Source organism: Lepidochelys kempii, chromosome 3 (genome assembly GCF_965140265.1).
Source record: "Lepidochelys kempii isolate rLepKem1 chromosome 3, rLepKem1.hap2, whole genome shotgun sequence".
Taxonomy (NCBI): Eukaryota; Metazoa; Chordata; order Testudines; family Cheloniidae; genus Lepidochelys; species Lepidochelys kempii.
In genome coordinates this window covers 47510570-47538051 of record NC_133258.1, presented here as the reverse complement: position 1 = coordinate 47538051, position 27482 = coordinate 47510570, and the positions used below count along the sequence as shown (strand labels likewise).

Sequence of the window (27482 nt, the reverse complement as noted above, 5' to 3'; positions counted from 1 at the left end):
GTTTAATATGTACAATTATAAAATGACTTAAAATCATTCTTTATATTCCTTTTTAGGTGGATAAAGTTATTGCTGGTATCATTGATCAAACAACTGGAGAAGTCCTTTCGATCTTTCAGTCTGTTTTAAAAGGTCTAATTGACTCTGATACTGGCATTAGATTGCTTGAGAATCAGCTGATTTTATCTGGGCTAATTTCACCAGAGTTGGGAATATGTTTTGATCTTGAAGAAGCAAAAATCCATGAACTTATTGATGAACAAACTCTACTGCAACTACAGGAATTAAATAATGCTAAGAAAATTATTTCAGAGTCATCATTCACAAATCTTCCAGCTGTAGCTGCTTTAGAACAAGGTATAATTCCAGAGACTCTTGCCATTAAAATTCTTGAGATTCAGCTTTCCAAAGGATATCTAGTTATGCCAGCTACAGGGGAGCAACTCACTTTGCACAAAGCTTTCCAGAGGAACTTGGTTTCGGCATCTTTATTTTCAAAGCTATTGGAAAGGCAAGACACATGCAAAGATCTCCTAGACCCCAACACTGCAGAAAAGGTTTCCCTGGAGGAGATGGTTCAAAGAAGCATAATAAGTGAAGAAACAGGGTTAAGACTTCTACCTGTAAGACCACAAGAAAGAGGTAGAATAACACTAAAATGTGGAAGGAAGTTAAGTATTTTGAGAGCAGCCCATGAAGGTCTCATAGACCGTGAAACCATGTTCAGGTTGCTGGGGGCTCAACTACTGTCTGGAGGTATAATTGAACCAGACTCAGGGCATAGAATGTCTGTGGAAGAAGCCATGAGACAAGAGTTGATTGATCAGGACACTGCTTGTGGTATTCTGACTCATCAGATTCAGACTGGTGGGATACTATGTCCAAATTCATCCAAACGCTTAACTGTAGATGAAGCCATACAGTGCAGCTTAATTTCATCTAGCAGTGCACTCTTGGTACTAGAAGCACAGAGAGGCTTCATTGGCCTCATTTGGCCTCATTCTGGTGAAATATTCCCCATATCTACTTCTTTACATCAAGGGATGATAACAAATGAACTGGCAAGCAAAATACTAAATGGCAGGCAAAAAATAGCTGCAATTTATATTCCAGAAACCTGTGAGGTACTCAGTCTGGATAATGCTGCACAGTTAGGGGTAATAGATGGTAATACTGTATCTGTTTTGAACAATGTAATTTTACCTGATAAAATGCCTAACATGGAGGATTTAGAGTCCTCTTGTAAAAATGCTGCAAGATGGTTATCATCTTATGAATTCCAGCCGTCTGCATTTCATGACTACAGACAGGAACAAGAAGTGTCAGGTACAGAAGAGCCCATGCCTCATAGTGTAGAGCAAACTAAAAAATTATTCATGTCTTATCTGATGATAAATAGTTATATGGATGCAAACACAGGGCAAAGACTGTTGTTGTATGATGGAGACCTGGATGAAGCTGTCAGCATGTTGTTGGAAGGTGATGATTCTGCGTCCAGTACTGATGTGACTAAAGAGGGATTTAGTAACACATATGTAAAGTCAAAAAGAACTGATCTGAAACAACCTGACAATGTCATGTTTAATAATGTCACAAGCAATGTCCTGCATGAGTATACAGGTGTACAGAATACTTTTACTGACAGCAACTTAAAACAACCTGAAGAAGATACTCAGAATAATAAATGTTCGGAGAGAAATGATTTTCACAGTACAGCAAATGTCTTTAATGCTAATGGTTTTGAACAGTTAGAATGTACATTGAATTCTTCGTTGTCTAAACCTAAAGCAGAAACTGGAAATATAGTGGGTAGTACTCAAAACCCTGAGAAAGAGAATGCATTCAAAAGTTTTCAAGGATATCCTGAACGAACACAGATGGAACAGTGTGAGCATGTGTATCAGCAAGCAAACTCTGGAAGTGTAGAAAGGCATCTTCCAAAATACTCACAAGGATACTCACACCTTATTTCAGGAATAGATCAAGACAAACCCAGCATGCCTGATGGAAGAGAGAGCCTGGGTAGGGAAAGCAGGACTTTTAAAACTTTAGAAAATCCCTTGGGTGTAGATGATTTGTCTGTTAATAGTGAAGTCAGTGCAGTTCAAGAAAACAATCCAAAGAGTGGTCCTCACATTTTGCAATCTGATGATGAGAGTATGTTAACTGATAAAGATATGAAAAAAATTGATTTTCAGAGAAGTCTCAATTCATTCAGCCACACAGATATTGAAAACAGACTTCTAGGAGAACTTTCTGGTAAAGTATTAGTGAGTCAGAATGTTTGTAATGAGCATAAGCATGGCATACCACAGTCTAAAGAGAATGAGTATGGCAGGCCATCCCTTGGGGACTGTACCAATATGTCAGGTGGACCACTCCTGGAAGAAAATAGTGATGTGTATTACAGGCCTCTGTTGAAAAACAGTACTGATACACGTGTCAGGTCACCACTGGGAGACAGTACCGGCATGCAGGGTGGGCCCCCCATTGAGGATACTAGCGATGTTCATCGTAGGGCTCTGCTGGATGACACTACTGATACACCTAGGGAGCCATTGCTGGGAGACAGTACCAGCATGCATTGCAGGCCACTTCTGGGAAACAGTATCAGTCTGCACAGTGGGCTACTGCTAGGGGACAGCGATGCTATATATGGCAGGTTACTACTGGGAGATAATAGTTATAAACCTGGTGGTTTGCTGCTGGGAGAGAGTGACGGCACTCCACAGTGTGAAAATGACTGTTTGCATCATGAAGATGAAGATGATGCCTACGACACTCCTCAGGTTGATGATGAAGATGACGATGCCTACGACACTCCTCAGGTTGATGATGAAGATGACGATGCCTACGACACTCCTCAGGTTGATGATGAAGATGACGATACCTCTCAGCTTGAAGATGATGATACCCCAGAGCCTGACAACATACCCTTAGGTGTCCAAGAAGAAAGAGACAGGCTACTAAATGTGAGGGAAGAACTAAACACTTTTCAAGATGTGAGTAACACTGGAGATAGTGTCCTGTGTATTAGTGAAGTAAATCAGACAGATTCCTTTGAGATGATAAATATGGCTTCAGGAAGTGCCGGAATGTTGGAAGCCATCTCTGAAGAGGAGACAGAAAGCCTAGGAAAGGTGAAAGATAAGGAGCAGATACTACCAGTCATGAGAGAGAGTGAAGAAAGTGAGGAGAGCGGCTTTAGTCCCTTATTGAGATTGCATGAAGCTGAAGTGCAACGAGACCGATATGAGGAATGTGAAACGCAAGCAAAAAGTGACTCTAATGAGGATGAGCATGAAGGAATTCAGGAGGAAGAGGAGGAAAATTATGATTATATGGATTATGAAAGTGATAGTTATGGAACTGATGACGACGACGACGATGACGATGATGATGAAGAAGAAGAAGGAATAATGGATATTTATTACTCACAGTGTCAGGATAAAAACGTTCGTGTCCAGCTGTTCTCTTTTTCCAAAGAAATGGAAGATAGTGATGAATGTAATCAGAATATTGATGCCTTGGATGGTTATCTTCTTTTAAAACACATGGCAGGTGATAATATTTTGCAGTTAGATTCCAACAGTCAAAAAAATAACCTATGCTCTGAAAAATCCAATTTAAAAAAATATAAAAATGTGTCTGATGTTTCTGAAGAAGGATATCTTGATCTTACAGATAAAATCAAAGAGGAAGGACAGCAAGAAACTGAATGTAATGAGGATTTGGTAGAAAGCAAACATATGTTAGAAGATATCACTGAAAATATCCAATCTGAAAGCATCATTGGCACTGAATGGATGTTATCTAACAGTGAAGAAAGTAACCTCACACAGCATATGACTCTAATGCCTGATCTTGGCATGAATGATACCATGGCAATAAACCAGGCAATCATTCAGGAGGGATGTGTGCGCGCATCCCTGTCTACTATTGCTAAGCAAGCTGCTGCCGCAAACATTCAGACTCAAATAGACTTCCTCCCTTCAGAAGATCTGTTACCAGTTCATATCATAATGAAAAACGAGAACAATATATCTGTGCCATGTTCAAATTATGAGCAAAGACAGAACACAGAGGAAGACATATTCATGAAGCACATGTCAAATAATGTGACTGGCATAGAACTGCTTAAGGTAAATTCATCCCAAATGGATAAGAAAGTAGTCAGATATGTGCCTTATGTGAATGACAGTGATGGTCTAGGTTCTCTCACTGACTTAGTATACCCAGTCACAAATAAAGAACTTGGTCAAATAGAAAAAGGTATTGAAATCCCTAAACAAAATATAAACATGGCGACTATTATAAAGGAAAGTCATATCCAGGAATTAAGTAAAAGTCCTATTCATATGGAAAGCCTTGGAGAAATATTTGATGGAACTATTAAAGCAGATTGTGAAATTGCTGTTTCAAATGAAGAAAAAGTAAGTGTTAGACAAGCCTCCAGTGATGCTAAATCAGGACATTACGGTGACTTTGATACAGGGAAATCAGATGAATTTATGGAAGAGTTTGACCTTTCTTCTTATTTAAAACAATGTGCAAAAGGCATAAAAGCAAAAGATATTTCAGAACTGAATAAGGCTGATTCTCCTTACCTTAAGGAAGGTGAAACTGACGAACATTATATACAGAATGGAAAAGAGTTAGTGATACCTGACTATATTATTGATATGGGAGCAGGGCATCCAAACGAATTAAACTCTAATGCTCAATCCTCTCCTCTAACAGTTACAGTAAAGTCAAAGGGAATAAATGTTACCAAGGAAAATGAGGCTATCATCTGTCAAGAAACTGATAAAGTTCTTAAAGACACTTCAGAAAATGACATGATATTTAGTCATGAATTTGCCTTTAAGAAAGCTGACACAGAAGGAAGTGCTGAGAATGTCCAGGAGTCAGAGGACAGGGCTGAAACCAGACATTCTGGGAACCATAGAGGGGCAGCAGACTTTTCTTCTAGATCTTTGGGTAACAAAGGTGATAGATTGGATAATATTGTGCAGAAGAAATGTGAAACACTGGTTTGTTACAATGGAGTAAAAAACATTACGGAACAGAATACTTTAACCAACAAGACCGATTTAATTGAAAGTGGTGTCAGGAAAGAAAAGCCTGTAGAATCATTTCACAAAGAAGTGATGCTCCCGAAAGACTTGCAAACAGAGGAGGGTATATCACATTCTCCTGAAGTATCTGACACATTAATTGAAGATTTAAAGAATACTTTGAAAAAGAAATTGAAAGATGGCCATGTTTTCTGCAAGCAGGAAGGTGAACCTTTAAATTACTCTGACACAAAAGTTTTAATGCAAAATTTACTTAAAATGATTAGTCACACACACTTGGAGAATGAGACTTTCAGTGAGTCAAATATCAAGCAAACACATGATGACATTAGCGCTACACTTATGGCTATCCCTTCGTGCATAGATCAAAAGGACTATGATCATCTTCAATTAACTTGGCCTGATAACAGGAGTCCTGATCTCCTCCTTGATATACTGAAGCAAAGCCACTGCAACCAAAAGACTGATAATCCATATGAAACAACAAGTGAAGAAGCCCGGAATGAAAGAGACCAAGAAGTAAAAGCTACAGCTCCCAAACTTATTACTTCTCAACTTGAACAAATCTTCCAAATCCCACCTGGAGATGAAAGTTCATACAGATTGGAGGAATCGATGAGTGATTTGGCAAAAGACTTGTTTACCATCTCACAGGCTGCTGATATCCCCACAGATGATGAGTGTGTAGGCAAAGCAGAGGAGCTTTTCTCAAGAGAACTAACAGAATTTGGATCAGAAACTCTCAGAGGGAATTCACTGGTTCACAGCACAGCTGTTATTTTGAAAAAGAACCAGCAGCCTGAGAAGTCAGACAGTCCATCCAAAAGCTTTTCTGAGGATGTTCTGCAAATGAAAGAAGCTGCCCCAGAAGACAACCCAGTAGGCGTGGTAAGTAACAACTGGCACAGTTACACATTTTTTCTTAAAGGAGTTGCATGCATCCTTTTAAATATTGGAGATCATTATTAAACCAAAACAAAACCAAAAAAACAAACAAAAACACACCCACATATCAAACACTCCAATTGTAAATTTAAAACAAATTGTAATGAAAACAAATGTTATGTTTCTCTATTAGATCAGAAAGCATTTTCTGATTGTTAAAACTTATTTTCAGAAGTTCAGTGGAGTACAGCAGTGTTTAAAGTATACAAAGAAACTGCGAGGACATTTGACAATGGTTCAGAATATGAAATTCCACTTAGATAATCAGCAGCCTATTAGTAACAACTTGGAAATGCTAAAAACCCAACTTGAACAATTAGAGGTAAGTATAATATATTTCTTATTTCTATGGTATACTAAGAAGCACATAGATAATACAGTGCAGGATGCTATAGAAAGCCCCAATATAAAGAGAGAGATCATGTGGTTCAGATTTTAAATACAATTACATGAATTTACTTTTAAACCTGTTTCTCTTAGTAAATTTAATGCATCTTGCTTATATTTTGTTTGCAGTCATTTGAATCAGGGCTGGCTACTTTTGCTGTTGTTCTAAAAAAAGATATGAAGTTGACAGAAGAGTTTTTAAAGTCTCTGCACAAAGATGGTCCCAAAGAACAACTTAAAGAACTAAAAATAACCTATGAATATTTACAGAAGGCCTTTTTTGTGGTCTGTGATATGTCTTCAAAGCGTGCAAAACAAATAGTCTTTGCTGTTGACTCTGAAATGGTATGTTTCTATTAAACGATTTTTTATGTGTGTACTTGCTTCACTTTACTTTAAAGTAGTTCAGTTAAAAATAAATATTTTGTTTTGGTTTTATTTTAACATAAATTAGGTGTCAGATTTTCTTTCATTTAATATCAGATTTGGCTGGTTAGACAATAATACTGTAAATAAATATATAACTTTCCTTTCTAGTCTAAGCTTGCAATATTGCATCAGGAACTTCTAAGCAGACTTCAGAAGTTTTCAAACTGGATCACAGAAAACAGTAAAACTGTGAACAACCTGACAGTGGATATTAGTGATATAGAAAATGTGAAGCAAAGCTTACAACTGCTAAAGGCAGGTATCATTGATGTTTAATGATAAAATAGTGTAACTAATTATCAGAAAAGATAATGTAATGTTGGCTCTGCTTACATCTATTGTAAGAAATCTGGTCCCATCTGAATGTGTAATGCAGGACTGCAACCTATCCCAATTACTATAATTACATCCAATGCTTAAACTCCAATCTCTTCAATGAGTTTAATGTACATTCCCAAAACAGCTATGGAGGGTGCTTTAAAGAAACAAAAAATCCAAAACCATGAATTCACGTGCCTCCTAAACACCCTCTTCATGTGATACCCGTTAAGACGTGAACAGAACCAACTGTTCAAATGTATATATGGAATGTAAAATGTACAGTGACTTAATTGGGGTTTGAATAGGGTTGCATGGGTGTAACTGAGGGCAGAATTTGCCCACAGGGTGGGGAGGAGAGTGGGGTGTCACTCTAGGTTGCAGAGGAAGGCAAGAAAGCCAATCGCAGGAAATACCTTCAGTAAATATTCTCCCATTTCTAGTTTTTGCAGAACTGCTCCTCCAGTTAGGCGAATGACTCCCCAGTAGTACCTGTTCAGTGTTGATGGTCAGTCAGTCAGTCCTCTGATGTGCAAAAATAAAAAGGCAAATAAGGAGAAGACTTTGAGCACCATCATTATTTGGAGCTTGATGTATAAACCCCTGATCAAGAAGGCAAAACATGCGAAAACCCAGCCAGTTGCCTTTTCTTGGAATACAAGTTTTTAGGTTAATTCTTTCCTTTGGTTAAAATTTTCATCAAAAACATAGTTGAACATTGAGCTAGGGATAGTATTATTTCTCTCTGAAATATGCTTTATGAACACTGAAACTTTCTTTACGGTCAGTCATTTCCCCTTGTTTTATTTACAGAACCATTCAAAAGAGCTTGGCTGTATGAAGATGCAACTGGACTCCATAGCATTTGATGTTCAGTTCTTCATTTCTGAACATGCCCAGGATCTTTCTCCTAATCAGAGCAAACAGCTGTTGAGGCTCTTAAATAGCACTCAGAAGTGTTTTCAGGAAGTACAGGAAACCATCACATCTCAGATGGAAAGTTTAGAGGGACTGTTACGGACAGCACAAGATCTTGGTGATCAGAAGGTTTGCCTTTCTGTGACAGTGTGTGCTTAGTGTTTTATCAATATAGATGAGGAATTTGAATATTAATGTGTGATTATGTCATACCAGAAATGAGCTGCTTGGGAAGCATTGTCTATAGGGTTAAATATGTTATAATATCCTATACATTTTATTATATTTGCCTTCATTATTCTACAAAGACTGTATCAATCAAGTTTGATAAATAGTTGTTATGGTCTTTCTGTGTTACGACCATACTTTTTAGTGCTATCATATTAGGAAGTGGTTGGATACTTGAGTTTTCAGACATCATTATCGACACAAAAGCGAGGGGATCAAGTCTAGTATTTCTGTCAGACTGAAGGAAAAGTATTTGTGATTGCTTATAATCATGAATAATGTAGCAATTGTGTTTGTAATTAGCTAAATGATTACAGTCAGGGCTGACTTAGAGGAGGCCTCAGTATACCTGTACATCCCTTCCTCTCATAGAAGCACAAATGTAAGTCTCAGAAGTCAACAATTCACCCACTACTGATGCATTAGGAAAAAGTTACTTAGAATCCTGAGGCTTTGTAACATTCTAAGGAAGATGTTGCCATGGCAGAGAAATATATAAAAATGGGTGAATGAGAAGCATCTATAAGAATTTGGTAACAATAATGATCCTGCATGTTTTTTTCTTCTGTATTGCTTAAAAGATGCAAGCATTTTCTGCTCAGGTAACATGCATACCAACTGAACTAACACACCCGTCACAACTAACCTCTGTTTTGGTATCCTTTTTCAGAACTAATAGTGTTTATCACAGATTTCAAGCAATTCAGAGATGTGGATTTTCACTTCTGTTGGTTGGAGGTTTCATTTGTACACGTATGCATGGCCAGATTTCTGCTGGGCAATTCCATCAATACATGATCTCTTTTTACTTACAGCATATGTAAGGTTTATGATCCATAACTTCTATATATTCACCTTGCTCAAACTGTGTACCACTGCTATCATGTTTACAGCATACTTTTAAAACGATTGCCTTGCAATATTGTTGTTTAAAAAGTAGTTTGTAAGGGAGTTTCTGATGATTCCTGTGCAGAATTTTGTGTTTTATTTTTGCTCCAAATTAGGATGTGGCTGAGCAGCAGCAGGAATACAAGGAGAAACTACAGGAAATATGTGATCTCTTTACACAAACAGAAAATCGACTCATTGGTCACCAAGAAGCTCTTGTTATCGGAGACAGCAAGGCTGAGTTAAAGCAATACCAAACCAAACAAGAGGTGAAAACTTGACTAAACAGCAGCAACCTTAGTAATCTTATAATGTATTTTGGATTAGTTACAGTCCATAAAGAAACCAATCTGAGATTAAATTAAGAAGACTAAGGCAGGTTTTAGGTCAACAATAGCAAGCACTGACTGCATGGGGGAAATGTAGAAACAGGAACTGGCTCAGGATCTCACGCTGGCCCTGTGCAGAAAAGAATTATGGCACTACTGATAATGTGCTTGGTTCTCTGCAAGGAGAAGTATTGAAGAGTGATTTCCAGATTTGTTATGTAACACCCTGAGTCAGCCAGTTCACACAGAAATTTTGACAGCAGCAATGGAGGTGGCCTCTCAGTTTGCCCAGTGATTTGGAAATCAGCACAATACCCCTGGGGACAGAAAAACAGGACAGAGAGGGAGGGAAAGAGGGAACAATAAAAAGACACAAAACCATGCCTTGTTGACTGAAGCTAAGGGATTGAACCTGTACAGTACTCCCATTCAGGGTGGCTTGATAAAAAGCAACTGAATAGACTGTCCTGCGATGTACTGTATACTTTCAGAAACAATCTTGTAGCATGCTTCAGATCTAACATGTGATTCTGCAGTTCCAAAGCATTCTTGTCAGATGTGAGAAAATCACATGTAAGTGAGCCCAAGCTTATTATGCCAAAATCATATGTCACCTTTATAACTGGAAGCATGGAGTGTTTATTCTGCTCACATCGTTATTGAAACTTCTTTGTAAAAGGATTCTGTACCATCTTTTTTTCCCCATAAATGCTGTCCCTCTGGTGATGGCAGCAGATTTCCTGGGTGCCTTTTTATAACTTTTTTCACTGTGACAAATTTCCTGCTCTGCCTTGGTGGGTCTTGCGCTTATTGGCGGATTTGCTCACCTTGGAGCTTCACGGCAGCCCTCAGCTTGGCCTTTTTTCTGAACCCTCAGTCCAGGTCGACTCCTCCTGTGTCTAACCAGGAGTTCGGAGGATTTGGGGGGAACCCGGGCCCACCCTCTACTCCGGGTTCCAGCCCAGGGCCCTGTGGAATGCAGCTGTCTAGAGTGCCTCCTGGAACAGCTGTGCAACATCTGTGCGACAGCTACAACTACCTGGGCTACTTCCCCGTGGTCTCCTCCCAACCTCCTCCTCCTTTATCTTCACCATAGGACCTTCCTCCTGATGTCTGATAATGCTTGTACTTCTCAGTCCTCCAACAGTCCACGTTCTCACTCTCAGCTCCTAGTGCCTCTTGCTCCCAGCTCCTCACACACACACCACAAACTGAAGTGAGCTCCTTTTTTAAAACCCAGGTGCCCTGATTAGGTTTCCTTAATTGATTCTAGCAGCTTCTTGATTGGCTGCAGGTGTTCTAATCAGCCTGTCTTAATTGTCTCCAGAAGGTTCCTGATTGTTCTGGAACCTTCCCTGTTACCTTACGCAGGGAAAAGGGACCTGCTTAGCCTGGGACTAATATATCTGCCTTCTATTACTCTCCTGTAGCCATCTGGCCCGACCCTGTCACATCACGTTCAAGTTATAATCTTGTGACAATATGTACATCTGAAAGCTTTTTGTTTGGTTTGTTGTTAGGCCCTGTCCTTGTGCCAAAACTTAAACTTTTACTCTGTTAATACTGAGGGAGAATTCCCATTGACATCAGTTAAGATCTTGCCTCAGTGAGGACTTTAGGATTTAGCATTTTATGTTTTTTATTATTATTTAATATTTATATTATAGTAGTGCATAGTAGTCCCAGGGAGATCAGTAACCCATTTTGCTGAACAAAGGTAGACTCATTCCCTGAATCTAAGAGTTTATAGTCTAAGATTACCAGCAAAATTCCAAGGGAAAGAAAGAGGGATAGACCAAATTATTATGTACAAATATGTATTTGCTTTATAAATATCCTCTATCCACAACTGGCCCAAAGCCTAGCCCTCATTTCTTGATTATTGTCTTGTGGGCATCATGGTAGAAGCAGATCTTGGGAGGGGATTTGAAGGAAGAAAAGGTTCCTTATGGATCAGTTCAGGGAGAGCATTCCATGTATAAGGTGGGGTATGGAAGAAAGCTCAAAGATTTTGGGGGGGAGACGCTGTATCTTATTTAATATAAAATATTTACTGTGCCCAAAGGAAGGGCATCCAAAATATTTGTTAGTGCATTAAAATGAACTGCTCTTTCTCAAACTAAGTATCAAAAAACACTGCAAAACCCACAAACCCATGTGAGAGTCCAAAACTTTTTATCTGGTGGCACCATAAACATCACCCTGCTCTTAAGGCCCTTTGGCTTATGATTCTCTCTATAATCCTTTACATTAATGTTGACCTACTGTGCCAAATTCAGAAATGAGGTGTAAGGGTTGAAATGTAATTACATGTTGGTAATTGGATGTGAATTTAAGTGAGTCTAAAACTCTCTGTGGCAGTCTAGAGGGAGTCTAAGTTCGTGCAACACACATATTGAGAGGAAGGGACCAAAAGAAGGTAGACATCAATCAGTTTAGACTCCCTCTAGACCTGCTTCAGCTCTGGACTTGTCCCAGGACTATTATGCAGAAATGCATTATTACTATGGTCTATGGAATATTTGACTTATCCCACTCCAGATTGTTAAATGAGTTTGTCTTTAATACTTTTAACAATAGACTTCTTTGCTCTCCAAACTAATGACTGTTACCACACTTTTAATCTCTCAAGCTGCCAGGGCTCAAATATGAGATATTGTGGGGGGTCAAAATCACATCTGAGAAACAAAAGCATAACTCATCTGAACTAATTTATAGTAATAAAAGTGCATTTACAAGAATGTGTGGGATAAGATGAGTTAGGCTGTCTCTCAGTGAAGGACTTCTGAGAAGTTTGAAGTGAAGTACAGGTAGATAATTTATCTACCTTCTTTTGTTGTTTTTCCCCCCAAGGAGTTACAGAAAGATATGCTGGCAAGTGCACAGGCACTGGCAGAGATTGTGAAAAACACTGAGATGTTCTTGAAAGAGAATGGAGGAAAGCTGTCACAAGAAGACAAGACTATTCTTGAACAGAAACTTAATGAAGCTAAGACAAAATGTTTGCTGCTTAGCCAGAAGGCAGAAGAGTCCAAAAAAGTGCTGGATAAAGCTGTGACAACAGCTATTAAGCAGGAAACAGAAAAGGTTCTTATGCAACAACTCTACATCTTTATTTGAATTTTTAAAAAGTCTTGGGGGAATAGTCTTTCCCCTTATTACAATGAGAGATGAAAGTCATATTTTACTTGGGTGACTATCAAATAATTAGTGCATATTTGTTTTACAAATACAGCAAATTCTCAATGTGTGAATTAACAGATATTTTCAGATTTTAACAACATATTTTTATGTTCAAATATCCACATTTGAAACTATGTAAAAGCTAAAAATGATTTCAGATTTCAAACTCTGAGCTTTCAATGTGTAGGTTGCTGCCATAGAACAACTGGAAGAGAGTAAAAATACGATTGGAAATCTCTTGGATTGGCTGTCAAATGTGGATAAGGCAGCAGAGCATGGGGACGAGAAATGGACACTGGCAATAGAACAGAATGGAACCCATATTAAAGAAGGGGATGTAAAGGCTTTGGAGGGAGAAGAGGATGAAGTCAATGGTAACCTGTTGGAACTTCAGCAACAGACTGAAACCCATGTGGATGGCAGAGTAAAACCTACAGACAATAACCTCAACCAGCAGTATCAGAAAGTCAAGGTACTATATGCACATGTTACCAGCTATGGCAAATATTCAGCACTTAGGTACTATGGTAATAGGTTCACTGAAGTCAATGAAAGCCTTTCTATCAGGCTTCAGAGAAATACATAATGTACATTGATAGATGTTATATGGAGACGGCATTAAAAAGTGTCAGTGTTCGTCAATTACCACACAGGTACCCAGTTATTTCCTGTTGTAAGAATGGGAGAAACTGCAGTGTTCTCAGTGGCAAATGTTGACATCTTAATGGTGATCACAGTGCCCTTTATTTTTCTAGGCTGAAATGAACACAGTACAATGTTTACTGTAGATAAACAAAGTACTGTAGGCAAAAACACAGCTTCATAATCTTTCCTGATCCTTGTCAAAGATAAATTATTTGGTCTGACATGTTTCCCTTTGCTGACTGAACACTGATTGCACACTGCTACCGTTATTGGATTGTTGAGATTATTAATCTACATTATTCTCACTTTAAAAGTGACAAATTCCCAGAGGGTAAAGCACCATATTATGAAGGCTTCAGCAGGAGTTGCAAAACTCCACAACACAGCAATATTAAGATGTCTGCTTCAGCCAGCATATTTAATTATGACAGCCTTCTGTATGCTTAGATACAGTTTTAACAGCCCAAAGCCCTTTTAGATTCCAAGTGATGGAACTGATGAAGGATCTGCAGAAATTGATCAAAGGAACACTCCGTATTTTGGAATAGCTTCCATGTAAAACCTTCTTAAAGAAAATGGAAGTATAGGTGGTTTTGTTTGTGCCTATTGGTGCTCTTTAGAAAATAGCATTAACAGAGGGCTCAAATCTGATCTTTGATAACTGTCTACCGCACATATATGGAGAAGCACCTTAGCCCATTTTACAAAATACATAGTCATTGTTTCTGTAGGAAATGAGGCACTTCAGGAACTGAGGTGTTTTAAAATATATGGTCTTTTTTCCCCCAGAGCCAAACATGTTTTACATCAGGTTCTATTAGTGTGTATTTATAGCTCCTGTCATTTATTAGTTTTAACTTGGTGAAATATATATGGTATGTAATGTGTATGGATGTTTCATGCCATAGAATGGCAATTGTTCTGTAAGGAAAGATTTTTATAAATCTTGAGAACTATTGATTAAAATCCAAAAATGGAAATATAAAAATTAGCAATGACTTTTATTCACTCAAAATACATGGGAAATATCTATTCTCCCTTTGGTATATCTGACCCAAAACTACTGGTTAGAACCAGTAGCTACTGTGTGTGCAACAGGTAAAGGAATACTTACACTTTTTAAAAGCTGCCCATCATTTAGCATGTTATATAATGAATCCTATCTTGAGTGATCACCCATGGAATGAGGAAAAAAAAGATCTGGGGAAAATTTAAATTGGTTGTTTCTGATGGGGCTTGCCTGTCGATGGCAATCCATGCAAGTCACTTCACTGGGTTGTGTTAGAAATATAGGGCTGGGTCCTCCGCTGATGTGCATCAGTGTTTCTCCAAATTCCGTTGATGTCAAAAGGGCTTTACCCATGTATACACTAGGGTCTGATCTGTAATTACCACTAGTTATTTCTTACAATTTGAAAATGCTATAGGTAAACAATGAATAAGAGTGGCATTTTTAATGAGCATCTTAGAATGTTCAAGGGCTTTATCACATCTCTTCTGATTGATCAGATAACAATTTTTGAGCAATCTCATTTAAACATCCCTTCTATTCATTATTTACATTAGTCACAAATTGTTATCTCATCAATCAGAAGAGATGTGGAAAAGTCTTCTAACATTCTGAGTGGCTTTGTAATTTTGGTCCGTGTTGTGCTATCAGTTTCTAGACAGAACTCCTCAGTCATTTCAGTGGAGATTTCTGATAAAAAAAAAAATGTGCTTTGTTGGAACCCTACAGGAGGATACCAGTCATAAATATTTTAATTTTTTTCTTATAGGCTCAACATGAGAAAATTATTTCTCAGCAACAGGCTGTTATAATAGCAACTCAGTCTGCCCAAGCGCTACTTGAGAAACAAGGCCACTACCTTTCCCCTGAAGAAAAAGAAAAAATGCAAAGGAACATGAAAGAACTGAAAGTCCAGTATGAAACTGCTTTAGCTGAATCAGAACGGAAAATGAAGTTAACGCACTCTCTGCAGGACGAACTTGAGAAATTTGATACAGACTACAGTGAGTTTGAAAGCTGGCTTGAGCAGTCAGAACAAGAACTTGAAAATCTGGAGGCTGGTGCTTCTGACTTCACTGGTATCATGACCAAGCTCAAAAGGCAAAAGAGTTTTTCAGAAGATGTTATTTCTCACAAAGGTGACTTACGGTACATTACAATTTCTGGACACAGGGTGTTAGATGCTGCTAAATCTTGTAGTAAAAAAGATGGTGTCAAGGTTGACAAAGATGGTATTGATACTTCAGCGACTTACACAGAGGTGCAAAGTAAACTGGATGGTGCTTCAGATCGATTCAAATCTCTTTATACTAAGGTATGTTTTATTTACATCTGAATGTGTAAGGGGATAATAGTTGGCTCACCAAATATTTATGTGAAAGATGATTTACCCTTAGAGCAAACTAGAAAGGAAGTGATAGATTCTCCATCTCTTGAAGTCCTCAGCTCAAGGCTGGATGCCTTTCGAAGAGAGATACTTTAGTCAAACACAAGTTATTGGAGTAACTGGGTGAATTCTATGGCCTGTATTATACAGAGGTCAGACTAGATGATACTAGATGATATAATGGTCCCTTCTGGTCTTAAAAATCTATGAATCTATGAAAGCAGAATTTCTGAATATCATTTTGGAATGGAAGGAAACTCTTTGGTTCCTCTAGATTTGTCTACCTAGTGCATCTGCCTATCATTTGTGCCCTGTAATTTTTCCTTCCAAATGAAAACCAACCTCTAGTCTCATTAATAAAACAAATACAATAAAAGCCAGGGCCTGCCACGATTGCATTTGAAATATTAATTTGATAGAAATCTTTAATCTATCTGTGGCCCATTCTGTGCTTAAAGAATCACACTAAGATTTTTAAATTTGTGTTGAGTGTTTGAAGTAATTTTCTATGTGCATTTTTAAGTGGAACTCAATTACTTTTGAGAGGTGTTAGATTAACAGTATCTTAGACTTGTCTTTCACTAGTCTACTGGAAAGGTATAGCATGGGTGGCAGCAGTGCTAGCTTCTCCACGCTACCCTGCCAGCATGTCTCAGTGCTGTCCTGGAAGGTTAATTTCTAGAGGAGGGAAATGAATTCTGTGTCTGTGACTTTCACTCTGAGGACACCTATTCACCAGGAACCACACTAAATCACCAACTCATTTCACATCTGACCTATGAACAACCTTCAGATAGGAACAAATGTCACTCCATTTACTGTTCAGCATGGATAGCACCATTATAATTTTAACCTTCACAGCTGTAATGCAGAGTTGCATTGATCTGTTTAAGGGAGATTTGTGTGTCACTGTAGCTCTGTTCAGCAGTCTCATCCCTGTGCCAGATGTTCATAGGCTTAACCCTGAGCACAAGCTGCTACTGCTGCAGTGTTGCGTGGTAAAAGGTGCCATCTTTTGGCTGGGATGTTCCTGTCACTAAAGGCATGTCTACACTACAAACGTAAGTTGACCTATGTTAGGTCGTCTTACAGCCATTGCAGTAATTACTGCGGATTTACATGTCCACACTACCCTCCTGCTATTGGTGATGCATGTCTTCACCAGGAGTGCTTCCACCAAGTGAAGTGGGGGATTTAGAGCCCAGGCTCTCAGCTCTGCACGGAGCTCTCTTCTGGGAGCCCAAGCCAGGTTCTCAGCTCTCCAGTCTTTGCTGGGAGCCCAGCTAGCACCCAGGCTCTCAGCTGCATGCGGAGCTCCCTGCTGGGAGCCCAGCAGCTGCCCAGGCTCCAGGCACAAAGGTCCCTGCTCAGAGCTGGGAGCCTGGGGGGACAGCCAGGCTCATGGTGGGGAGCTCTGTGCCTGGAGTCCAGGAGGCTGCCGGGCTCACTGCGGGGAGCAGGGAGCCCAGACAGCAGCCTGGCTTGGAGCAGGGAGCTGGGAGCCTGGGCGGCAGTTCAGTTGGGAGCGGGGAACTCGGAGTCCAGGTGGCAACCCCGTTCAGAGCGGGGCGCTGGGAGCCCAAGCAACAGTTCAGTGGGGAACGGGGGAGCTGGGAGCCCGGGCAGTAGTTCAGTTGGGAGCTGGGGGGCAGCTGGGCTCTAGCTGGAGCCCCCCAGCTGCCAAGGGTGACAGCCAGAGCTGTGAGCTAAGCGCAGGATTTTCAGCAAGGAGCCTACCAACCTTTCTTGTCAATTTCACAGCTCCAGAAGGGAGCTGTGAAATTACAAGAATGATGCCAACAGCTGATGTAAGTAACACAGTGTCTACACAGACACTGTGTGGTTCTAACTACACAGACATAAGCGCTATGCTGGAAGTGGAGTTATGATGTCGGTGTTGTTGGGCATTTACATTGGCAGGACCAATGCTGTAGCATAGACGCTGACACAATTAGGTCGACATAAGCTGTCTTACATTGACCTAACTCTGTAGTGAAGACCAGGCCTAAGACTCATTCTTGCTCATCACTTTTTGTTCGCCAGGTAGGTGTTATATAATCTCTAGCACTTTTCAACTTGTTTTTCTGGCCAGCACTCCTTTTCTCAGTAAAGACTTTGTACGCAAGATTTTCAAGAACCTCTGTTCTGGGCACGCACACAACCTACATCCCAGGTGCAGATGGACATTTGTGTGCACATGTGGGTAACTCACCAAGCTGCCCTGTGCATATGCACATTTAGAACACACAGCCTGAAGGCTCTTTGAGTGTTCGACTCTAAATGTTCAGAACAAAAAAAGGCCTAGTATATCTTAGACATTTCTTCATTAAATTATGCTTTCCTAAAACTGGAGCAGTGGAACTGAATGCTGAGTCTCCACTGCATGGGGGAGTGCTCTAACCACCAGACTACATAGTTATTTTCAGGTGTGTCCTCTCTCTCTTTCTCACAAATGACTCTTCAATTATTTATCCAAAGTGCAACAGCTTCAACAGGTGAGAATGAGGGAGCCCCACATCAAACTATCCCATAGCTCAGTGGTTAGGGCACTCACATGAGCGGTGGCAGATCATTGTTCAGATCTCTTCTCCCACTCATGCACAGCAGGGACTTGAACCAGGAGTTTCCTACATCCCGGTACTCACCTCTGGACTAAGGGTTCTGAGGGTGCTCCCTCACCCCCCAGCTGTTTTGTGTGAACTTGCCTCGGGGTATGATCAAGTGTACTCAAGAGGCTGCCTACCGGATTGGGCCCCACACATGACTTAGGCAGCCGAACACCTATCTTCCCTAGTTTGTGACTCTCTCTAGGATTTAGGTGGGAGATAGACATCCAGACTGGAATGAGGAAGCCATGTACATGCCCAGAGATAGAAACATAAGTGCCTAGGGAAGTTTTACTGCAAAAAATTAGGTGCCAAGTTTGTTCAGGCACTTGTAGGGTTCAGCAGGAGTTTTGTTCATCACAGTGGTCCCAAAACTGGGGCTAGGTGCCTAACTCCTTCTGTGTATCTGGGCCAGAAGGTCTTTTTAATTGAGACTTTCCAAATTTTGTTTGTGTAATTGATGGCAGGAGTTACTAGAGCCTTGGAGAGATGCTTTTTATTCTTTGTATAAATCTAAACAAATAAATAAATCAAGTTATAGATCTATTTTTAACATACACTGTTTTGTACATAATTATACCAAGGGCTCTAGTCTCCTTTCAGATAAAAGGAATACCTTGTAATGTTTGGCCACTAGGTGGAGACTAAATACCAGGTGTAAAAGATACAATTGGAATGTCGTTTTTCTAAGCTTCAGAAGATAAATATTTAAAGCAACTATTGGTAAATATTATTCTCACTTTAAAAGCGACAAATTCCCAGAGAGTAAAGCGCCATATTATGAAGGCTTCAGCAGAAGCTGCAAAACTCCACAACACAGCAATATTAAGATGTCTGCTTCAGCCAGTAATCCCAGGCCTCCTCTGCCTTTAGAGACATAAGTTCTTCAGTCTAATCCACTTCCCTAACTAATTTCCTTAATTTTTGAAAGTCAGCCCTTTTGAAATCAAAAACCCTAGTTGCAGATTTATTTTTGTTTATCTTTCCGTTCAGTTTGAACAGAATTAGCTCATGATCACTTGAACCAAGGTTGTCCCCTACAACCATTTCTTCTATGAGGGCCTCACTACTCACCAAAACCAAATCAAAAATGGCATCCCCTCTAGTCGGTTCTGCAACTACTTGCTGAAGGAATCCATCAGCTATCGCATCTAGGAAAATCTGAGCCCTATTATTATTACTAGCACACGTCCTCCAGTCTATATCTGGGACGTTAAAGTCTCCCATGATCACGCAATTTTCATTAGTATTTACTTCATTAAAAACATTAAAGAGGGCTCTTTCCATATCCAAATTAGATCCCGGCGGTCTATAGCACACCCCAGGCACTATCACAAGGGAGTCTCTAGTAGCTTTCTTTCCCAATGTGATTTTTGCCCAGACGGACTTGGTCTTACCCATTCCATCGCTTCTTATTTCTTTACTTTCTACCTCATCATTGATATACAGTGTTACTCCACCACCTTTACCTTTATTTCGGTCTTTCCTAAACAGCACATACCCCTCAATACCTGTAGTCCAGTCGTGACGACTATTCCACCATGTTTCTGTTCTCCCTAGAATATCTGGTTTCACTTCCTGCACCAGTAGCTCTAGTTCCTCCGGTTTGTTACCGAGGCTCCTCGCATTGGTGTAAAAACATCTTAATTTTTGCTGTTTGGCCCCACTCACATTCTTTACCCGATTAGGCACAGACATTCTACAGCCAGTATAACCTATTAGACTGGTATCCACCCTGCCCTTTCTCCTTATGTCCATTCTCCTACCCACGGTTGTATCCTTTCTTACTTTGTTTTCTTCCCTCTCCATGCTAAAATCCGGCGTGGAGATTACCTGGACATTTCCCAACCATCTCCCCCAAATTCCTAGTTTAAAGCTCTCTTAATCAGTTGTACCAGCCTCCATCCTAGAAGTCTATTTCCTTCCCTACTCAGATGAAGTCCATCCTGAGAGACCTTTCCTCTGTCCATGAATGTCTCCCAGTGGCCATACATCCTAAAGGCCTCCTTATAGCACCACTGCCTGAGCCATCCGTTGATAGTCATAATCATGTCACACCTTTGTTGCCCTTCTCTAGGAACAGGCAGAATCTCACTGAAGATCACCTGAGCCTCGATTTCCTTAAGCGTCTTCCCCAGCCTGGCGTAGTCTCCCTTGATACGTTCTAGCGAGAATCTACCAGTATAATTTGTTCCCACATGAAGGACAATCAGTGGATTCTTTCCCTCTCCCTTTAGGATCCTTTTCAACCTCAGGTCCCCATCCCGTATCTTAGCACCTGGAAGACAGCACACCCTTCTATTCTCTGGATCAACTCTGGTTACAGGCCTGTCTGTTCTTCTCAGTAAGGAGTCCCCGATCACGTAGACCTGCCTTTTCCTGGTGACGGTGCAATTCTCCGGTCTATCCCCATTCCCTCTGGCTGCAAGTTCTTTCCATTCCTATTCTCCATTGTAATCCTCTTCAACCCATCCTGTATCCTCCTGGGGCTCATATTTGGTGTAGTCTCCATTGACTCTTCCCCTTTTTCTGTAGGACTAGCTGCTCTTCTCTTCTTCCTTGCCCTTCCACCTTCAGTGACCACCTGCTGAGTCCCTTCTTCATTTTCCAACTTTGCAAACCTGTTCTTAAGCTCTATTTCTCCTTCACTAGCCTGTCTTTTCCTCTGCCTGTTTCTCTTAGTCACATGCTTCCATTGTCCATTTTCTTCACCCAGCAGTCTCCCCTCAGAATTCTTCAGTCCTCTTTCCATCTGCAAGTGGGAGCTTTTCCCTTCAGCTGCCTCATGTCTTTGCTCCATAATCCGCTCGAACCCCCTTCTAAACTCAACCAGACTTTCTACCTGCATCTCCAATCTTAGGATCTTCTCTTCCATCAGCTCTATCAGGCGGCACTTCATGCAGACAAAACTCTTTCCAGGTACCCCCTCCAGGATCATGTGCATACCGCATCTTCCACATCCAGTCATCTTCATTGTGTTTTCCACTACATGGGTCACCCCCACTGCTGCCTCTGTATCTGTCATAGCCTTCCCACCTAAATCCTGTTCATCTTCTCCTCCGACAGAACTCCCACTCAACCCCCTGTTTACAGTTCTCTTTGCTGGCTCCCGTGCCGCTGCAGCTGTCTGTGCCTTTGCCTGACTGGCTGGCTACCTTTATAGGACCCCATAGTAGAATTACACTGGTATAAAACCAGTGTAGATCAGAATCAGGCCCAGAATCAGTGTAGATCTGATCAGTGAGATCAGAATCAGGCCCAATATTAGCAGATCACATAAGTGTCATCTTATGTGTATTTTTGTGCACATTAGCTAAGGTCTCAGAGATCCAACTGGGCAGACTCTTGCACCTGCTCAGATCTCAGTGCAGATGAGGGCTTCATCACAAAACTTCTACTGAATAATCCCTAACATTTTATCTTATTTGCACCATGTGGTTTAGGCAATCCCAAAAACAATTATCTTGCCCAGCAACACCCCCAGACAAAGCATCCATTTACTACCAAAGCAAACTTAATTGTTTTTATTTTAATTTGTTTTTATTTTATTTTTATTCTAGTAATTGTCTAAATTACATTTATTGTAAAAACTGCTTTAGCCGCTGGTCAGAGTTTGCAAACTTGGGTACTTGAAGCTAGGTACCTACATCTGTATTTTTATGCACATAGAAAAGGAGTCTGTTTTTTTGAGATACTGAATATTTTTAGCCCCCAGTGACTACATTTTATGGTAGCTAACTGTAGACATCCAAATTTGAAATATTGGGCCCTGTAGATTGAGAAAAATCTTTTTATGAGCACAATATGTTACTGTGAAATCCCTAAGAAATCCCACTCAGATGAAATAAAGTATACATTTTAATGTCTGGTTTTTTCCTTCTACTTTTTTTAGTGTGGTATCCTTGGAAATAACCTTAAAGACCTGGTAGATAAATACCAGCATTATGAAGAAGCCTCATCTGGGCTTTTGTCAGGTCTCCAGACCTCTGAAGTAGCTGTGAACAAACAACTGTCTGAGCCAATTGCAGTGGATCCTAAAAACCTCCAAAGGCAACTAGAAGAAACCAAGGTAAAAAGCCCCAACAAACTCAATAAATCACTGCTTATAGTTGGAAGGACAGAGTAGTCTAACATAATTTAAATGATTAAGGGCCAAATTCTTGTATCTTATGTATATACATAGCTCCTATTGGCCTTGAATTTGACTGTCTGAAGTCTCATCTGAAAATCTTTGTGTTAAGAATAAAGCACATGGCAGACTTTTACAGAAACTGGCTTACGTGATGAGGAAAAAATGCCATTGACGGTGGGAGCAAATAACTTCTTAGTCATAGTTGTCAGGTGAGGGGGTGAAATCTGGAAAACTTAGCAGCTTGGTGGAAACTCAGTGATTCTGATAGTTACTGCTGTAAATGCTTGGTAGCAGGAGGGGTTTGGGGCCGTGGTGGCTGTTGGAGAAGGGAGCATCATCTCTCTGTATCTGACTTCCTGCTCTGCGTTTTTTTCTAAAATCTCACCCCTTTCCTCTTCTGCTGGGATATGATTACATATGATCATGGGAATGGTTACAATGGATTAGACCTGAGGTCCGTGGATTCCAGTGTCCCGTTTCTGATACTGTCCTATAACAGATGCTGCAGAGGAAAGTGTAAGAACCTTCCAGTAGGCAGATATGAAAAATCTGTCCCCTACATTAGGTCCTATCCTAATCTTTAAGACCTTCCCTGGGGAAAAAAAACCCATGTTTTTGCATTGAGATAACTAACTCAAGATATTTGTCTCGATGTGAAATCCTAGTGGAGATAAGGCAATATAGTTTCCTAAGTTGTCTCTAAGCTGAGTGGCCGCGTGGCCGTGCAGCAGCCTATTAAGCGCCACGCAGGTGCTTAGGGCTGCAGTGGGGAAAGATGCCTCTCCCCCAGTCCTGGACCTGCTACGGTGCCCCTCCCACGGCCCCAGCCCAGCCACTACTGGGTTTATAATTGCACCGCGCCCACGCTCCACTTTACTTGTGCTGCAGCCCAGCGGCTGCAGTGCTGGCTCCTCTCCGGCCCCTCCTCCTCTAGGTCTGCCAGCCCAGGGCTTCTCTCTGCTCCTCCTTCCCCCCGCTCCTCTCAGCTGGCTGACTGAGGGCTCCTCTCTCTGCCCCCACTCTCTGTCACCTGCAGGCAGCAGCCACCAGCTGCCTGCTAGTGACGGGGAGGAGGGTGTGGGGAAAGGAGCCCACAGCTGCTGCTGCTCCTCTGAGCCACCAGTGAGGGACTGTCCGCTGCTTCGGGCTCCCCAACCCAAACCCCTCATCCCCACCCCCATGCCAGAGCCCACGTCCACCTGCACCCATGTCAAACCCCATATCCCCAGCTTGCACCCTCATTTGGAGCCTTCACCCCCCCCTGCACCCCAACACCCTGCCCCAGCCTCCTCCTGCTGCACCCCAAACCCCTCATCCCCAGCCCCACCCCAGAACCCACACCCCCAGCTGGAGCCCTCACCCGCTCCTGGACCCCAACCCTCTGCCTCATTCTTGAGTCCCTTGGCCCCACCCCAAAGCCCACACCCCCAGATGGAGTCCTCAACCCTCTGCTCCCCAACCCTCTGTCCTAGCCCTGAGCCCCCTCCCACATTCCGAACCCCTCAGCCCCACCCCTGCCACATCACCTCCATATTGGTGCACATAACAAAATTCATTCTGCACATACGTGGGAAAAATTAGAGAGAACACTGGTATATTAGAGGGAACACTAATACAGCTAGTTGAGGTAAACCCCAGGCTGCAGGTTGACCTTATTAACTACACTGAGGTAAAAAAGACCTGTGACTGACTGAATTTTCCATGCTTTATACAGCAATATGAGAGGAATCTCATGTGGCTAGGTATAGTAAGTACAGTAGAACCTCAGAGTTACTAACACAAGAGTTACAAATTGACCGGTCCAGCACACACCTAATTTGGAACCGGAAGTATGCAGTCAGACAGCAGTAAGGTCCCACACCTCGCCAAAGGCAAATACAGTACATTACTGTGTTAAACATAAACTACTAAAAAAATAAAGGGAAAGCAGCATTTTTCTTCTGTCCAGTAAAGTTTCAAAGCTGTATGAAGTCAATGTAAACTTTTTGAAAGAACAAGCATAACATTTTGTTCAGAGTTACAAACATTTCAGAGTTCTGAACAACCTCCATTCCTGAGATGTTCGTAACTCTGAGCTTCTACTATAAGCAGTTTTCCACAGGAGCTGGTTCTGTCTCTGTGGAATCACAGGTTTGGGAGCTGGTATAAGGTACCTTGTACAAGGGATGATGAACTTTGTCATCTTTAAATTTACAACTAAGGGTTGGATTGTCCTCCGCTAGCACAGGAAGGGTGCACTTTGCACCCTTTTACACCAACACAGGCAGCTGTGCTCAGGGTGTTCACCACAAGGTCAGAACAGGCAGTGATTGTTCTGTGGCCCTGTCTGGGGGTTCTGCCAAGCAGGTTGACTTAAAGTCATTGCCAGGACTCCATAGTAGCTCTGCCAGTGAAGACCAGGGAATGTACTGAATCAATGGACCCCAACAGGGCTATGGTTATGCTCCCTCCTTAGCCAGCACTGCTCCCTGCTGGGGTGGTGCTGAGTGGGTCCAAGTGCCTGACAGGGCTGTGAGTGCTTTGTACCAATGTGACCCACTCTCTAGGCAGATGTTCTGTCACCAAGGGACTCAGGCCCTTGGTTACATCAGCAGAAGCCAGTGGTAAGCCAGGCGAAATCGAACTCTTAGAATTCGCATATCCAAACTATTGCCACATGTTTGTGTTTCTGTGAGATACAGTGAAATCTCTCCAGGGCAGGGACAGTGTCTTCTTCTGTGTTTTGTAAAACATATATTTATAAGAATAAATGCATGTTCTTAAAATAGGGTGAAATCCTGGCTCCATTGAAGTCCGTGGCATAACTCCCATTAACTATGGTGGAGCCAGGATTTTATAAAAATTGTTAAACTGTCTCATAATGTAATTATAATTGAACTGGAATATTCTTCATTCATTTTCCAACTGGCAAGATAACTGCTTGGCTATAATTTCTCTCTCTTTCTTTGTCTGTCTCTATCTCTGTCTGTCTGTCTGTCTGTCTCTTTCTCTGCCAGATGGAATATTCAACATACATTTCATAATATAATTATGAATACCTCAGGATACTAGTAATCATGTATGAAAGCCCTAATTGAACCTAGATTACCTTTCTTGCACTTTACAAATAGTTGTCATACCAGCTAAGTGTTTCCTTGAGTTAGAAATCTGGACAAGCAGGCTTTATTGAGGCACAATAGAGTCACCTTCCTCCTGGGAAGTGAATGCTATACCTGTCGCCCATCAGAATGGCCTGGGAAAAAACTTGTCTCTCCCACATGGCAGCACTGAAAACTGCCACTTTGGCACACCAGAGCAGAATGATAGATGACACTGTGATATTATAATGATCATCATACTTTTAAAAAAGTAACATTTGTTATTTTATAATTAAAAATGTACATTTTGAATTCTGAATTTCAAACTGATTTAGTTACATTTGTGCTTCTGAGTTTTAGAAAAATAGGAACAACACTGATTACAATCTGAAGCTGTTTTTAAACCCTTTGTTCCCTAGTCCCAAATGAATTATATCCGGTATAATGCCAATTTTCATGCAACTGACACAAAAGAAGTGTGGACTGTGGCTCCTTTATGAAACTCCTACATGGATTGCTTGCAGCACAAAAGAACACTCAACCAGTATGTGCTGGGAAGGAGGGGGAGGTGCACAGGTTCAAAAGAGTCAGAGGAAGAATAAAAACACAAGGTTCAGACTAGAATGAATAAAGAAGGCCAATTAGTGAATGCAAAACAAAAGAGAATTTTTGAAAAAGTTAGGTGTTGTAAATTAAAGCTGCCCCTTTCATCCGACACATGCAGCTGATAATCCATCCAGACACTGACCTTTGCAGCACGAGGATAATCTTTTTACTGGGATTAACTGTTCTTTAAAATATTCTTCAGTGCCTTAGGCACAAGCTTTCTTTCTTTCTTTCTATCACCATCTAACGTCTTCTGATTCATCCTATTTTTTATTTTATTTTTTTATTTTGTAAACACAATATTTGTGGCCAGTGCAAGGAAAATACCTCTTCATTTATGTTTGAGTTTCTCTATAGCAACTAGCATATCAGCTGCCACATTGAACTATATTGATGACATCCTCTTGATAGCAATGCCTAAACTAAAATGGGAGTGTGTTCTGCACCAGAATGATTTCCTTGTTTTGGTATGGAAAGAACTAAAGTGCACCTATCTTCCAGCTGCCTGAACGTGTGTGGAGGTACCATCAGTAAAGGATGTTAAGGATGATTAATGTAGCATTGTAAGTGTATGTAACATTGCAGAGTAGGTAGGACATGCCAGCATCAGAGTTCCTGCCTTTCAGAGCTTACCCTCAGTCTAAAAGCATGGGTGAGCACAATAGAGTATAAAACAATACAGACCATTATCATATAGGTAAACTCAGGGTGTGTGTTCCACTGTCAGTAGAAGATTCATGGCACCAGACGAGGCAGGGTAAAGTCCATGAAGTGTTCTTCCTGATTCAAGGCAATTTTGTGGGTTCCCTAGTACCAGGTTGTGTTCAGTACAACCTGATGGGGACTGTTTCTTGATTGCCAAATGCTGTACATTCTTCCTTGTACTCTTAAACTTGCACAGTTCTTTGATACTGTGTTGATAAATTCATTTGTTTTTCTTTTTGATAACTGATATAAAGGCAGTGCAAATGGTCTTAAAAGAATTCATCAAAAGGTATATAGCAAAGTTCTACATCAGAAATCAGTGACTAAGATAAATGTCGTAAAACAGAAGGTCAGTAGGATGTTGGATATACTAGCACAAGACGAAAAGTTTTTCTGTCAGGAAGGGATCACAGATTAGATCAGTTTTATCCCAGAAGTAATTTTTTTATCTCTCTCTAGTCATAGTTATAGCAGGAGTGGTGTCAACTGCTCTAATTAAGGGTTGTTGACAAATTACAGTCCACCGATGTGTCATATTGTGTATATTAATGGTCACTGTGCAACAGGAAGAATGATATTGCCTTTGGAATGGTGCAAATAAGGATCATTATT

General features: G+C 40.8%; 1 protein-coding gene across 26 annotated transcripts in view; it reads left to right on the top strand.

Annotated features, from left to right (window-relative positions):
• DST (dystonin) overlaps positions 1 to 27482 on the top strand; it is a 470941-nt gene that overhangs the window by 315503 nt on the left and 127956 nt on the right. For 16 of the 26 annotated variants that reach the window (XM_073336274.1, XM_073336294.1, XM_073336272.1 and 13 more), the window contains 10 exons: positions 57 to 5966; positions 6196 to 6345; positions 6540 to 6755; positions 6948 to 7094; positions 7971 to 8204; positions 9308 to 9460; positions 12374 to 12607; positions 12891 to 13175; positions 15127 to 15672; positions 22243 to 22419. In XM_073336274.1, the coding sequence (XP_073192375.1) occupies positions 57 to 5966; positions 6196 to 6345; positions 6540 to 6755; positions 6948 to 7094; positions 7971 to 8204; positions 9308 to 9460; positions 12374 to 12607; positions 12891 to 13175; positions 15127 to 15672; positions 22243 to 22419 (8052 nt within the window). The remainder of the gene's footprint in view (positions 1 to 56; positions 5967 to 6195; positions 6346 to 6539; positions 6756 to 6947; positions 7095 to 7970; positions 8205 to 9307; positions 9461 to 12373; positions 12608 to 12890; positions 13176 to 15126; positions 15673 to 22242; positions 22420 to 27482) is intronic. The other 10 variants (XM_073336290.1, XM_073336289.1, XM_073336288.1 and 7 more) reach the window with 4 other exon arrangements.